This window comes from Scyliorhinus canicula, chromosome 23 (genome assembly GCF_902713615.1).
Source record: "Scyliorhinus canicula chromosome 23, sScyCan1.1, whole genome shotgun sequence".
NCBI lineage: Eukaryota > Metazoa > Chordata > Chondrichthyes > Carcharhiniformes > Scyliorhinidae > Scyliorhinus > Scyliorhinus canicula.
In genome coordinates, this window is record NC_052168.1 from 13,456,152 (window position 1) to 13,472,761 (window position 16,610).

Here is a 16,610-nt window from a genome sequence, read left to right on the forward strand (position 1 = left end):
TACGCTACTGCCTGTGGGAAATCATTTGGTGCAGGTCCCAAGCAGCTTCGACCATTGAAACTTTCAGCACAATGAGGTATGATGGGGGCTGGTTTAGCTCACTGGGCTAAATCGCTGGATTTGAAAACAGACCAAAGCAAGCCAGCAGCACGGTTCAATTCCCGTAACAGCCTCCCCGAACAGGCGCCGGAATGTGGCGACTGGGGGCTTTTCACAGTAACTTCATTTGAAGCCTACTCGTGACAATAAGCGATTTTCATTTCATTTTCATTTTCATTTCATGATGTGTATGAGGAGAGACTGAGTCGGTTAGGATGATATTCGCTGGAGTTCAGAAGAATAAGGTGTGGGGAAACTCAGAGAAACCGATAAAATTCTAACAGGACGAGACAAGGTGGCTGCAAGAAGGATGTTCCCGGTGGAGAGGAGCCAGGAATCACACTCTGAGGCTGTGGGTAGACCGTTTAGGATAGCGATGAGGAGAAATTTCTTCACCCAGAGAGTGGTGAGCCTGTGGAATTCGGTAGCACAGAAAGCAGATGAGGTCCAAACATTGTGTGCGGGATTCTCCGTCTCGCCGCAGCAGATCCCCCCCCCCCCCCCCACCCTCGGGATTCTCCGTCTCGCCAACCATCCAATGGGGTTTCCCATAGTGGGCGGCCCCACGCCGTCGGTAAATCCCCGGGCTGCTGGCGCAACGGAGAATCCCAACAGCGGAGAAACCAGCCTTGTATGTTTTTAAGAAGGGGTTAGATATAGCTCTTGGGGCTAAAGGAATCAAAGTATATCGGGGGCGGGGGGTGGGGGGGGGATAGTGGGCACAGGTTACTGAGTTGGATGATCGTAACGAATGGCGTGGCAGGCTTGAAGGGCCGAATGGCCTCCTCCTGCTCCTATGTTTCTAATTGTTGAGGGCAAGCCAGTGCACTTTAAAGCCTTGGAATCTGCCAAGGAGCAGAGGTAGTTTGTAATATGCATTACTATTGTTGGGTATTAGAAATAAGGGGCGCGATTCTCTGACCCCACGCCGGGTGGGAGAATCGCGGGAGTGCCGGGCGAATCACGCCACGCCGCCCTGGCACCCGCACGCGATTCTCCCACCACCCCCCAAAACGGCGTGTCACGTTTTGCGACAGGCCGCTCGGAGAATCGCCGCTCCGGTCGAGCGGCGATTCTCCGGGCCGGATGGGCCGAGCGGGCTGCCTAATACGACCGGTTCACGCCGGCGCCAACCACACCTGGTCGCTGCCGGCGTGAACAGCGCGTGAACACTGCGTGTGGGGCCTGTGGAGGGCGGAGGGAGAATTGAGCACCGGGGGGATGCTCAGGAGGGGTCTGGCCCGCGATCGGTGCCCACCGATCGTCGCGCCGGCATCTCTGAAAAACGCACTCTTTTCCCTCCGCCGCCCTGCAAGATCACTCCGACATGTTTTGCGAGGCAGCGGAGGGGAAGACGGCAACCGCGCATGTACAGGTTGGTGCCGGCCAACCTGTGCATGCGCAGGTGACGTCATTTAGGCGCCGCCGGCCGCGTCATTCAGGCAGCGCCGCTTTGACGCAAGCGTCAAGGCCCGGTGCCCGAGATTGATGCGCCGCTGCTCCTAGCCCCCTGGGGGTGGGAGAATAGGGGGCGAGGAGCGGCCTCCGACGCCGGAGTGAAACACTCCGGTTTTCACTCCGCCGTCGGCAGTTTGCCTCCCTTTGGGAGAATCGCGGCCAAGGCATTGATTTAAGTGAGTTTAAGCTTGTGTTTCTGTGTAAAGAAGGTTAGCTCTAGTTAGATTCATGTCAGACAAAGGAGTTTGCATGTATGGGGGCTTTCAGTTCAAACTGTATTTCTATTATACCGAGTGAGTTTAGGACGGGAAAGGTAAACACAAACTTGAAGAAAGAATGAAATGCTCCTCAGCTACTAGGGGCCACTTTGCGAGAGAAAACCTTTTGAGTTTTAGTGTTTAACTGGATGCAAGCAGTTGGAGCTAGGAAGCTAGAGAGTGAACCAGAGCCCTGTTAGGAGCAAGAAAGCCTTACAGTAGAGGAATAGGCAAGAACGCAAGTGCCAGAAACTAAGCGTCAGTTAGTTCTAGAAACTAGAGAATGAAGAGAAGTTTCCAAGAAGATTGAAGTAAAAAGGAACAGAGAGGGACTGCAATTGACAAGTCACTGTTTTTTGAAGTTAAAGTCAGACCTGGGAAGAGCAGAGCTGATGAGGTTGGCTGGAGAAAAGCAATATATCCGAAGGTTGGTGTCCTTATTTCCAGCCGTTGAAATAATAGTATTATGTTGGGGACTGAGTACTGTGAATTTATATGGACGTTTGGATACCTGTGGCAATTCAAGACAAAGGAATATTGAAAGGAAAGTGAGAAAAACTGGAGCCGAAACATTGCTGAAACAGTCCTTATTTGAAAGGATAGTTGGGGATACCTGGAAGTGGATCCTCGTTAAAGCAGCTGGGGGAAAGCATTGTTCGAACGAATGTTTTAAAGCATGTCTTTTTGAAAGTGGAGTCTGGAAACACTCGTGAGACAATCATCTGGGGAGAATTTGAAGAGGAATCCACAGAAGGTCGATTGAGTAGCATCTGTCACTGGGTTTCAGAGTGGGGCATTGTGTGGCCACAATTAGCTACAGGGACTGTGTGTTTACTGAGAGTATTACAGCCTATGATGTATCATGTAACCTGTGTTATACTTGAAATCACCTCAGGCACCAACCTTTCAGGGACAATTAGCAACGGGCAATAAATGCTGGCATTACCAACGGCACTCATATCCCCATAAACAATTTTTGAAAAATCCTTTGAATTAGAAGACTAAAGGGTGATTTGATCAAAGTTTTCAAGATCATTAGGGGAACTGATGTGCTTGATAGAGGGAAACTATATCCACTGGTTGTTGAGCCTAGGATTAGGGGGCATAGCCTAAAAATTAATAATAAAAATAATCTTTATTAGTACAACAACTAGGCTTACATTAACACTGCAATGAAGTTACTGTGAAACACCCCTAGTCACCACACTCCGGAGCCTGTTCGGGTACACTGAGGGAGAATTCAGAATGTCCAAATTACCTAACAAGCAAGTCTTTCGGGATTTGTGGGAGGGAACCAGAGCACCCGGAGGAAACCCACGCAGACACGGGGAGAACGTGCAGACTCCCCACAGACAGTGACCCAAGCGGGAATCAAACCCGGGATCCTGGCGCTGTGAGGCAACAGTGCTGACCACTGGGCCACCGTGCCGCCCATGAATTAGATTTGGGCATTTCAGGAGTAAAATTAAGCAACACTTCTCCACACAAATGGTGACGGGAGTTTGGAATTCTCCGCAGATATGGCATTGATTCCAGATCAATTATTAATTCCGAAACTGAAATTGCTGGATTGATTGATGCCAAACATATTAAAGGATATCAGATGGTGATTAATGGCCGGATGTGCACAGGGGAATAAGTGGATTCTCCGGACTCCCAGTCGCGTGTTTCCCAACAGCGAGAGACCATTCGCTTGCAGCAGGATTTCCTTATTCATAGACATTCTTATTGAAATCACCCCACGCTGCCAGGAAACCCATGGGTGGGGGAGTACGCTCCCGATGGGACCAGAGCATCCCGCCGCCAGAGAACGGCTGGAGAATTCCGGTCATGACCTCCCGCTGCTCCCAGGTTCCTACGAATCGACAGGTTGTGGGTTGAAGTCACGTTCCAGCAACCTGAGCATATAAATAGGTATACCAGGGCGGCACTGAGGGATTGCTGGATTGTTGGAGGCTCTGTGAGGTGTCCCTGTTTAGCACTGCTGCCTCATGGCGCCGAGGTCCCAGGTTCGATCCCGGCTCTGGGTCACTGTCCGTGTGGAGTTTGCACATTCTTCCCGTGTCCGCGTGGGCCTTGTAATAGAACATAGAACATAGAACAGTACAGCACAGAACAGGCCCTTTGGCCCTCAATGTTGTGCCGAGCCATGATCACCCTACTCAAACCCACGTATCCACCCTATACCCGTAACCCAACAACCCCCCCCTTAACCTTACTTTTATTAGGACACTACGGGCAATTTAGCATGGCCAATCCACCTAACCCGCACATCTTTGGACTGTGGGAGGAAACCGGAGCACCCGGAGGAAACCCATGCACACAGGGGGAGGATGTGCAGACTCCACACAGACAGTGACCCAGCCAGGAATCGAACCTGGGACCCTGGAGCTGTGAAGCATTTATGCTAACCACCATGCTACCCTGCTGCCCACACAATGATATGCAGACAGGTAACCAATGGGTAAGCAGAACTAGACATGTGACCAATGGGTAATCAGAACACCCAGCTGTGACATCGCCACTCGAGGGCAGTTCACGACCACTATAAAGCACAACACACACACAGGCTCTCCGCCTCACTCACCCAGCAGAGACTGGAGGAACAACAGGAGTGTAGCAGAGATCTCAATCACGTCACCACATGTGGCTGAGATACAGTTTGGACAGCTAGTCGAGTTTACTGTGTCACTAGCGTTAGATCAGCAGAGCGTCAAACTCAACTAATAGCTATGTCATTACTTAATAAATACTTTCAACGTACTTCGAGGACTGGAGCATCTTTCAACATTGTCTACAGTTAGTAGCGACTGATCTTAGTCAAATAACATAACAATATAGACCTCACCACCACAACCCAAAGGTGTGCAGGGTAGGTGGAATGGCCACGCTAAATTGCCCCTGAATTGGAAAAAATGAATTGGGTACTCTAAATATACAATAATAACTGAGGGCCCAATCTTGCACTCTCAGACGACATTATTCCAAAGAGAAGGTGATTCTCCCCAATGTCCTGACCAATACTTACCCTCAATTGACAATACGGATGGAGCATAAGCATGCGGTTGTTTGTGGGAGCTCTTGCTGTGCACAGATTTGCTGGCATGTCTCCCACATTACCGCCCTGACTAGAGCTCATAGGTACCCCATTGGCTGTGAAGCACTTTATATCCTGAAACCATGAAAGGTGAGGTTAAAAATGCAATTCTCCAATTATTTAGTGTAAGTACTATAAAACATTAAACATATAAACTTCAATGGTTTATTTCATTAGTTACTTTAAACCCCACAACGTGCTATTATTTAAGTTGTAACAGTAGCAGCAGATCAGCAGAATAAACTACTCCCTCCTATCTGTTCCACATTCTTGTTGCTCTTGATGCAAATAAGTCTCCCCAGAATTGTCTAATAATATTAATATTTAGTGTCACAAGTAGGCTCACATTAACACTGCAATGAAGCTACTGTGAAAATTCCCTAGTCCCCACACTCCAGCGTCTCTTCGGGTACACAGAGGGAGAATTCAGAATGTACAATTCACCTAACAAGTACGTCCTTTGGGACTTGTGGGAAGAAACCGGAGCGCCCGGAGGAAACCCACTCAGACGTGGGGAGAACATGCAGACTCCACACAGACAGTGACCCAAGCCAGGAATCGAACTCGGGTCCCTGGCGCTGTGAAGCAACAGTGATAACCAATGTGCTACCATGCCGCCCATATAGATTGATTGATTAGATTTATCGGTGTCATACCTGGTATTAAATGTTACTACCGTATTGGTAAAGAAGTCCTAAATTAGAATTCCGTGGTTGAGTATGGTTTATGTATCGAAAAATTAGCTTGCATTTCTGTAGCACCTTTGATATCCTAGGGATGTCCTAAAGTGCTTACAACCGATGACGTGAAGTATCAGTCTGTTTGCACACAGGAATGTTCCAGAAATAGCAGTACAATAATGCGAACTCGTTCCAGTTTGGTCGTGCTCGAAAGAAAGACTTTCTGTGCCCTTTTTGTCACACAAGATGTCCCAAAGCACTTAACAGACAATCAAGTACTTTTGAAACGTAGTCACGGTTGTGATGTAGGACAAACAGCAACCAATTTGCGCATAGCAAGGTCTCACAAACAGCAATTTAGAAATGTCTTACTGATGAGAAAGGGAAGAGGGACCAGTGTGCAGAGTGCGTTGCAACATATGAATTTGTAGGCAGAACAAGCTGAGGAGAAGGTGTAAAATTGAGGCGCGGTAGCGCCACCACTGGCAGGAACGTCTAATTACAATGTGACATGTTTACATAGGAATTTATTATGGATGTGCTCAAACTGGTGTGTGCGTGTGCTTGTCTCTGTGAGTGTGTGTGGATATATATGTGTACATACACGTGAAAAATAATCTCAATCTTCCAAAGAGTCTGTTACAAAGAAATTGTAGAATACAAGACCAGGGGTGTACTTCTGAGGATGTATAAGGCTCTGGTCAGATCCCATTTGGAGTATTGTGAGCAGTTTTGGGCTGGCCTTGGAAAGGGCCCAGAGGAAGTTCACAAGAATGATCCCTGGAATGAAGAGCTTGTCGTATGAGGGACGGTTGAGGACTCTGGGTCTGTACCTGTTGGAGTATAGAAGGATGAGGGGGGATCTTATTGAAACTTACAGGATACTGCGAGGCCTGGATAGAGTGGACGTGCAGAGGACGTTTCCACTTGTAGGAAAAACTAGAACCAGAGGACACAATCTCAGACTAAAGGGACGATCCTTTAAAACAGAGATGAGGAGGCATTTCTTCAGCCAGAGGGTGGTGAATCTGTGGAACTCTTTGCCGCAGAAGGCTGCGGAGGCCAAATCACAGAGTGTCTTTAAGACAGAGATAGATAGGTTCTTGATTAATAAGGGAATCAGGGATTATGGGGAGAAGGCAGGAGAATGGGGATGAGAAAAATATCAGCCATGATTGAATGGCAGAGCAGACTCCATGGGCCGAGTGGCCTAATTCTGTTCCTATGTCTTGCGGCCTTATAAATTAAAAATTATTATCTTATAAATTGCTTAAAGTTGTTGAAAAGTGCAACAGTCATTTTAATGAATTCTGTAATGTGTTGTCCTGTGTTTGTTTTTGCAGGAGTCTCTGACCATGGATCACTTGAGGTTCAAAGGCGATCTTCTTACAAAGTTGGAATCGAGAGGCTGAACAGGTCTTGAACGGAGAGTGTGTGTTTGAACCGTCCCGTTTTCCAAAGTGAGGAGGCTCCTCTTTTCCGACCAGGTGCTTCCAGAGAGAGCAATGAAAGCAGAGATGGCTAGAACTGGCGTGCTGTCGCTGGTTATATTTGAAACTAACGGTAGCCACTAGTCACTCCTAGACTCGTCACGAAAGTGAGCTTACCGCGTCCTGAACAATGTCCCCTATCGGCCTGTGGGCAGCGATTGTGCTATTGACTCAGCTGAGAAAGGTCTGCGGGGATTGTTGGCTAATCGAAGGGGAGAAAGGTTATGTCTGGCTGGCAATTTGCAGCCAGAACCAACCGCCTTACGAGGCCATCCCTCAACACATCAACAGCACCGTGCTGGACCTCCGTCTCAATGAGAACAAGCTCAAAATCCTCCTGTACAGCTCCCTCAGCCGTTTCGGCAACTTGACCGACCTAAACCTGACCAAGAACGAGATCAGCTACATCGAAGACGGCGCCTTCCTGGTTCAGTCAAACCTGCGAGTGCTGCAGCTGGGCTACAATAGGTTGACTAACCTCACGGAAAACATGCTGCGGGGTCTCACCAGGCTGGAGTATATGTACGTCCAGCACAACCTGATCGAGAGCATCTCGGTCAACAGTTTCTGGGAGTGCCCCAACCTCATCAGCATTGACCTATCGGCCAACAAGTTGGCCAAATTGGACAGTAACACCTTCACCAGCCTCAGCGGCCTCATGGTGTGCGAGCTGGCGGGCAACCCCTTCAACTGCTCCTGCGAGCTGGTGGGGTTCTTGAACTGGCTCGCTGAGTTCAACAACGTGACAAGGACCTACGACCGGCTCCAGTGCGAGAGCCCCCCGGAATACGCCGGCTTTCCCCTCCTGAGCCCCCGGCCCAGCAGCAACCACAACGCCATCAGCCTCCTCGCCTCGTCGTGCCGGAACGGGGTGAAGGTGGTCCCGTTCTCCACCCCCATGGCCTCCAAGGATCCCGAAGCCTACTCTTCGGGCATCAACCCGGCAGAGTTCTCTTCCACCGAGCCCATTACGACCTACACCCTGGACACTTCAAACAGCCCCACCATCAAGCTGCACCACGTCACCATCACCGGGGCAACGCTGGTGGTTCAGATCCCCTCCCCCTACAGCCGAATGTACATTCTTGTGCAGTACAACAACAGTTACGTCTCCGACGTGACAAATCTGCGCAACAGGAAGGAATATATCAAGCTGGAGAAGCTGAAGGCGCACACAGATTATACCTTCTGTGTGGCTTCCATTCAGAAGTCGCAGAGGTTTAACCACACCTGCTTAACCTTTGCCACCAGGGGGCGGATGATAAGCCAACCCTCCAACTCTTCCACCACCACCCATTACATTATGACCATCCTGGGGTGCTTGTTTGGCATGGTCATCGTTCTGGGCGTGGTCTATTACTGCCTGCGCAAGAGGAGAATTCAAGAGGAGAAACAGAAGTCCATCAACGTGAAGAAAACCATCCTGGAGATGAGGTACGGGCCGGAGTCTGAGACCAGCAGCATGATCCACTCCATGCAAAAGTTCCACGAGCAGCCTATCTCCGTGTCCCGGATGTCCTCCCTCCCCTCTGTGTCAGGGGAGAAGGGCCAATTCAAGCCTTTGGATGTCAACGAGACCCCCAAAGCCACCAAGGGAAACTATATCGAGGTCCGCACGGGGGAGGGCAATGACCGCAAGGAGGAGGAAGCCAAACAGATGGACAACGGCGAAGGGTCCACTGCTGAAATCTCCACCATTGCCAAGGAGGTGGACAAGGTCAACCAGATCATCAATAACTGCATCGACGCTTTGAAGCTGGACTCTGCCGCTTTCATCGGCGCCGACTCGGAGATGTCCATCGACCGTCAGCTCACACCGAGCACCTCGTCCTCCCAGCTGGAGAGGCCGGGCTTGCTCTCGCCCACCTACAAGGAGGGGGCGGCGTACCCACTGCAGCGGCAGAGCAGCGTGGACACGGGCAGGAAACGGTGCAGCGTGGCCTCCAGCAGCTCCGGCAAGAGCGCCCGCGTCTACAGCCTCGACATTCCCGACCAGGCATCCAAGACGGAGGCAAAGTACATCGAGAAGAGCGTCCCCACCCCAACGCCTTTAAAGCGTCTTCCGCCAGTGGCCCAGGGAGAAGTCCACCGTCTGGAGGTACAGCAAACCTACCACTGCAGTGAACATCGACACTCCTTCCCTGCCTTGTACTATGAAGAACATGGGGACACTATAAGCCAGAGGTCCACACTATTAAAGCCACTCTCCAGGTCCAAAAGGGACACGGCCTACTCCCAGCTCTCCCCCCGGCACCAGTTTTCTGGATATTCCTCCAGCCCGGAGTATTCATCGGAAAGCAGTCACAAGATCTGGGAGAGGTTCCGCCCTTATAAAAAGCACCCTCGGGAGGAGGTGTACATGGCAGCTGGTCACGCCTTGCGAAAGAAAGTCCAGTTCGCCAAAGATGAAGACTTGCACGATATTTTAGATTATTGGAAAGGCGTGTCAGCCCAGCAAAAGTTGTGACTGGGCTTGAGACTGGTTGACAAGTTTACAAAAAAAAAAGCAAAAGGATTGAATGGGTCCTTTACATTTGTTAAACATTTATAACTTCTCATTTTATAAGCCACAGTCCAGATGACGGCGCACCCTCCCCCCCCCCCAAAAATGTTTCATCAATCACTTATTGCTTTTTTTGATGAACACCCCTCCCCCGCCCCACCTCAGCCTGCTCCTGATAATCCTTTTACCACATTTGACTTATCCCAATTAGGTAAATGAAGAGTTCCGAATTGAGGAGTTTTTTTTGTTAACCTATGACTGAGCATGGTCACAGTTCCGGGAATTGAATCAGGAAGAGTGTTGTTCTATTTTTTTTTTTGAAAGGGGGAGGGGCTAGAGCGGGGCGAAGTCTATTCCTCTGGGTGGAAAAAAAATCCCGAATTCTCCGCCTCCCCAGTCGCGTGTTTCCCGGCGGCGCGCCGGTGGCGGGATTTTCCGTTCCCGCCACTGGTCAATGGGATTTATTTTCTCCCCGCCTCCCCCCCCCCCCACCACCGCCCAAATTGTAGGCACGCCCCCCCCCCCCCCCCCCCAAGCCGCCAGGACACCCACGGGCGCGGGTGCGTTCCCGGCGGAACGGGGAATACCCTCCGGCGGAGAATTCGCCCCGTCGAGTGTCAGCCAATGAAAATGATCCAAGGTTCGGGAAATTCTCTCAAATCTCTTTACCTTCTCTTGCTGGTATCATTAGGGGCTTCTTATCATGTTCCCCTGCCCACTACTTAGACAGAGACGTTAACCCATTGGATTAATGACTTGTTGAAGTAATGAACACCGTACTTGCCCATTCGCCTCTCGTTCCACCAACATTTGCTTTTCGAGCCTATTGGTTCTCAGTTCTCGGGGTGGATCTTCCCGTAGTTGTTTTGGCGTAGTTGGCCCCGCCCACTATCGGCCCCGCCCAGTTTCTGATTTCCATGTCCACAGCGGCCAAGCCTCATCTCCAGTTCAACACCCAAAGCTGTACATCTGCCCCCCACCCTCACTTAGCATTTCAGGCTTTATAGAACATAGAACAGTACAGCACAGAACAGGCCCTTCGGCCCTCGATGTTGTGCCGAGCAATGATCACCCTACTCTGACTGATTATCTGACTGTAAAATGTCCCAGCCTCCACGTGAAAGATTAGAGGCGATTTTAAGATGTAACCCACTCGTTGGACAATCACCAGAATTGAGTGCTACCCTCGTTTTCAATCCCATTCAATTTTACTCCCAATTGAGGTCAGCAGAGAGCATTATTGGACAGGTAATACTGGCGATACAGCTATCCCATGGGTTCCCATCTGGCCAGTTATGTTGCAATAGCTCCCCCATGATCTTAGACAGTTTGTTGAGTATTTGGAGCATTCTTAAATCTAATTTCCTACCTCCCGTTCCCATACAACATTAAAGTACTGTATAAAATCTATTAATGCCCGAATTGAAAGAGCCATTCATCTTCCAGACGATATCTCGCAAAAAAACCTCAGCACAACACCTACCGTTGTACAAGCACTTAATGGCCTTGTTTCTCGATCCAACCTTAAGTCAGATGTTCATAAGCTGGAGGACCATTCTAGGACTTCAGCACACAGGCCGATGCAGCACCGAGGGAGTGCTACATCGCTGGACTCTGAGTAAAACGTTTAATTAAAATCCCTTTGAAGTACGATGCAAAGCTTCCTGTGACACCACTTGAGGAAGTCCAGAATTGGTTCTGGGTTTCTGGCCAATATTTATCTCTGCAGCAAAGCCACCAAAGCAGATTAACTGGTCAATCATCTCTTTGCAGTTTGTCACCCCATTGCCATTATATTTGATCACGTAGAAACACTTTGAAAGGAATGAACTGGCTACAAAGCACATCGGGATGGCACAAAAGGTGCTGTACACATACAAATTATTTCAAGCGCTTGCGCGATAGTCATCTATTAACTATTGCGTTCCAAATGATGAGTGATAAATGGATCAATTCTTCTGTTTAAGACATTGGATTATCACACAAGCTCCTTCAGTGTCTGCCCACTAATACTGCAAGCGGTAACGCTGGGGCAAGATGTCCTTTGATGGTCTGGTAATACTGTAGGAGCTTCAAAAGTTAGACCTGGAAGTTAGAGTCCCATGCCTCTGCCACGTTCGAGCAGAGGAAAGATTGGCATTTGAGCCATTCTGCATTTTGTACTCACCTAATTTACCATGTTTTCGTCCCAGTGGGACCCGTTCCTTTCACAATCAAATACTCCAGACCTGCATTCCCTTGGCCCACTCCTGGCAAAGGGGCAGTGCCAGGCGGCCAAGAAAGGTACCCCTTCCAGATCCGAGTCTGGACTCTGCCAATGCGCTGATGTCGTTCACCTTGGCTCCCCGTAGTGGATGGCTCCACTTGGGAGCTGGCAAAGTGGTTTGGGGGCTGGGGAAAATAAAACGACATTCATCTCACCTCTAGGCAAGCCTATCTCCTATCACCTAATCAATTTCCAATACACGCCCCCCCCCTCACCTCACCCCTTACAATCGATGAGAATGGTGGCAACCAATATTTTTATACTTGCAATTCCCCCCCCCCCCCGCTAATATTGTAATAAAATAATGGTTACTGCTAAATGCAATGTAAATATTGCTTTTTTAAAAAATCACGTATGTATATCATTTTGATGTTCAAATACCATTGAAGGTGTTAAATCCTCCTCATCACATGACTTGTCACTTATTGGACCCACTACAATGTCAAAGAGCCAAAGGCCTATAGGAAAATGGAAGACGTGAGGTCATCAATCTTTAGGGCAAGTGAAGTAACCCAGGCCACATTGAGGGGCTGTGTTGGCTGTGACGATCTAAAATTAAATGGGAGGGCTCAACACAGATGCTGGTGGGCGTGTGCCAAAGCTACCTCTTAGCCAGTGCTAACGGGTAGTTGGTTGGGAATCTCACTCGGATTGAATAATTGGCATGGGATGTAGAAACGTGGTACAATGATAGATCAGTGGAATGCTTGGGGTGGCACTGAATATTTGGGCAGGGATAAAGGGGGCTTTACTCTATGGCCACACCTGCACTTGGGCAAGTTTTGACTCCGTCACTGGGCGCCAAAATGGGAGAGTCTTCCACACTTCGGAATTACCACCTTGTCATGTTGACCAATCACGGGGGAACCAAAGTGTATGGTTTGCTAAAACATTGTGCAGAAATGGATTGTGCCAACAAATGGAACCAACACTATTTTGTTTCTATGTGTTTTCTTTTTGCAGAAACATGAATCTTTGTAGTCACTTTAATTTATCACATTGACCTCTCAAGATAATGTCAACCTCAACGCATCAGAGCCTAATACATTAGTCCAGGGCATGTTACACCTTCAATGCCCTTCACCACCAGTAAGTCAACTTAAGAATCTTACTGTATGAATGACTTCAAGGCTGAGAAGTAGTGACTGAGGAAGGCGTTGAAGATTCTGTTTTGTTCTCAGGGTTTTGTGGGGGATACAACAGGAACGACAAGGACTTTGCTTTTGATTGTCACCAGGAATCTTCGATCGAATAATAATCCTCTGCCAAGCATTCATTACTTCCTGTGCTCTAGTGTCATCCTCCAGAAAGGAAGATTTATTATCAGATCAAACAGGGGGTTGCGCACTTGCGTGGAAGCCTTGCCAATACTTGCCAATCAAGTGGGCCACCCATTTTGGAGAGCTGCAGTTGTCGTCCCGGCAACAGCAGGCCGCCATTTTCCTGGTGCTGACAGGTTCCATTTTAACCTTTGCTTCAGAGATGCATGGACACTTGGGCCAGACCATTCCTTCGCAGTTCCTTCAGTGTGGGGCGGGAGGGGGTGATGAGGTGGGGAGCAATAGGAAATTTAAACCTTGCCCAAAAGGAACTGTTATTTACAGGCCAAAGAGTAATTGGAAATCACGGATTATTTCCCAAGTTCAGGAAAGGGGGAAGAGAGATGAAGCGGACACCGTCTAGGCACAGGTCCTGGCGTTGGTATCAGTGAGGTCTCTTTCTAGCACTCCTCATTTGTAGGAGCCCCTGACGAAATGTTACCTAACCCCCCCTGCCCTCACCTTAATTAATCAGAGAACCTCTTAGTAACTGGTTGATTAATTCTGAAGGGCATTTGACGCTTTGCCCAGCTTGCATTGGTTGAGTGACTTTAATCGGTCCTTACAGCACCTTTTATCTGAGATGATGAGCTAATTGCAGCACCCAATCCAAGAGCAGAGCCTGAACAGGGTACTGTCAAATAGATTAAACGAAAAGGGTGGGATTTTCCGACAGCACCTCACGTTTTCCAGAATTGGAGGCAGCCCATCATTAGACGGCGGGGTCTTCCCTTCCCTATCGTTCCCACCCTCTGCCGCCGGGGAACCCAGTTCCAGGTTGGGGGGGGGGGGGGGGGGGGGGGGGGGAGGGGCAGGGGTGGAAAATCCCACCGGCGGGTAAGGCTGAAAATTCCCATCCAACCATCCTATTTTGCCCCCTCCCCACCATGGCCTCCTAACACAAGAGGAAAATTGCACCTGTTTAATAAAGAGCCCTATCCCTCCAGATATTACTTTGAATCTTCAGACCGACCTTCCGCATGGCTTCATTTAGCTCAGCCCAGCCCTGGCGAATTGCTTTGCACTCCACAGAAAGACTGAACTTTAACGTAAGAGATTACTGTTTCACAGTGACCAAATAAGAATGTATTCTATGGATTTTCAGGAGATTTGCTTAGTCGCATTTCTATGAATCACACATCTTTTTTTTTGCTCTCACATAGCTGAATACCTTAACTGTTCAGAACACATTTCATGTTGATAACCATTTCATGTTAAACCAACACAGAACCACTGATATTCTAGAGCAGGAGAAGGATGGGTCACTTGTACAGAGGAGTAAGACCATAAGACGTAGGAGCAGAATTCGGCCATTCAGCCCATCGAGTCTGCTCTGCCATGCAATCATCGCTGATATATTTTTTCATCCCCATTCTCCTGCCTTCGCCCCATAACCCCTGATCCCCTTATTAATCAAGAACCTATCTATCTCTGTCTTAAAGACACTCAATGAATTGGCCTCCACAGCCTTCTGCGGCAAAGAGTTCCACAGATTCACCACCCTCTGGCTGAAGAAACTCCTCCTCATCTCAGTTTTAAAGGATTGTCCCTTTAGTCTGAGGCTGTGCCCGAGGGTTCTAGTTTTTCCTACAAGTGGAAACATCCTCTCCACGTCCACTCTATCCAGGCCTCTCAGTATCCTGTAAGTTTCAATAAGATCCTCCCTCATCCTTCTAAACTCCAACGAGTACAGACCCAGAGTCTTCAACTGCTCCTCGTATGACAAGCTCTTCATTCCAGGGATCATTCTTGTGAATCTCCACTGGAACCTTTTCAAGGCTGGCACATCTTCCTTAGATACGGGGCCCAAACTGCTCACAATACTCCAAATGGGGTCTGATCAGAGCCTTACAGAGCCTCAGAAGTACATCTCTGCTCTTGTATTCTAGCCCTCTCAACATGAATGCTAACATTGCATTTGCCTTCCTGACTGCCAACTGAACCTGCACGTTAACCTTAAGAGAATCGTGAACAAGGACTCCCAAGTCCCTTTGCTTCTGATTTCCTAAGCATTTTCCCATTTAGAAAATAGTTTGTGCATCCATTTGGCCTGCCAACGTGCATAACCTCACACTCTTCCACATTGCATTCCATCTGCCACTTCATTGCCCACTCTCCTAGCATGTCCATGTCCTTCTGCAGCCTCCCTGCTTCCTCAATACTACCTGTCCCTCTACAAATCTTTGTATCATCTGCAAACTTAGCAACAGTGCCTTCAGTTCCTTCTTCCAGATGGTTAATGTATATCGTGAAAAGTTGTGGTCCCAGCACAGACCCCTGAGGCGCACCACTAGTCACCAGCTGACATCCTGAAACAGACCCCTTTATCCCCACTCTCTTCCTTCTGCCGGTCAGCCAATCCTCCATCCATGCCAGTATCGTACCCTTAACATCATGGGCTTTTAACTTATTCAACAGCCTCCTATACGACACCTTATCAAAGGCCTTCTGGAAATCTAAATAGATCATATCCACTGGTCGTCCTTTGTCTAACTTCCTTGTTACCTCCTAACATCACCCCACCAACATTTCCTGCTGACCTCAGACAGAAGGTTAATATTGGCTGACTTTAGTCGAGTTGCATCTTTGCTTGTACCTACCTGTAGGCTTCTTACACTAGGCTATGCACAACTACTGACATTATTCGTCAATTAACATTGAACAGACTCACGTTTGATATTCCTTTGCTCGCTATTTTTAACCCATAGGACCTCAAATGTTTACAGTGCAGAAGTAGGCCATTCTGCCCATTACATTCTTGCTGACACTTTCCCAGAGCAACCCAAAACTATTCCCACTGCCCTGCACCGTTATGTACCTACGTGTCTTCCACCATTTTGAATATTTGGCCAACTTGCCCTCCACTATATCTGCCTTGACTGCTCACTGGGGAAACAAAGTGTTAAGAGTGTAAGCAGTTACGTTATGGTTATATAAAACTCTGGGTGAGTTCATTTCGATACTATACTCAGCTCTGGGCCTTAAGGATGGCCACGGACAGCACAGATGCACAAGAATCATACCGGGGATGTTAAATTATGAGGGTGGGTTGCATAGAGTGGCTCATAATCCCTCAGGCGTGGAAGATGATCTAATGGAGGTGACAGGCTTTGGCAGGATCGATTGGGTGGAGATAGCCCCTCTGATTGGGTGGCCAGGGCAAAGAGCCTTAAAATTAGTGTCAGGCCGTTCAAGGAGAGAAGTCACAAATGGGCGGGTTTCCTTCGGCCGTTTCCGCCAGCGGGATCCTCCAGTCCTGCCGCCAATGGCGACCCTGGAGGGCGCAAACAACGGGAATCCCCCATTGACAGCGGTGGGACTGGAAGATCTCAGTGGCGGCAGCCAAACACACAACAGGGTGGGAGGGGGGTGGTGCTGGAATCCTGCTGAAAGGGTGCTAAAAATCTGAAACTCTCCACCCCAAAACAAATCCCTGTTGAG

At 48.9% G+C, this 16,610-nt stretch overlaps 1 protein-coding gene across 3 annotated transcripts in view; it reads left to right on the plus strand.

Moving 5' to 3' along the window:
• Positions 1–13,935, plus strand: part of LOC119956423 (protein phosphatase 1 regulatory subunit 29-like) — a 424,105-nt gene extending 410,170 nt beyond the window's left edge. For 2 of the 3 annotated variants that reach the window (XM_038783627.1, XM_038783628.1), the window contains one exon: positions 6,935–10,064. In XM_038783627.1, the coding sequence (XP_038639555.1) occupies positions 7,212–9,548 (2,337 nt within the window). In that variant the 5' untranslated portion in view covers positions 6,935–7,211 and the 3' untranslated portion in view covers positions 9,549–10,064. Of the gene's footprint in view, positions 1–6,934; positions 10,065–12,813 lie in introns of those variants that run through there. The other variant, XM_038783629.1, reaches the window with a different exon arrangement.
• The last annotated feature ends 2,675 nt before the right edge of the window (positions 13,936–16,610 follow it).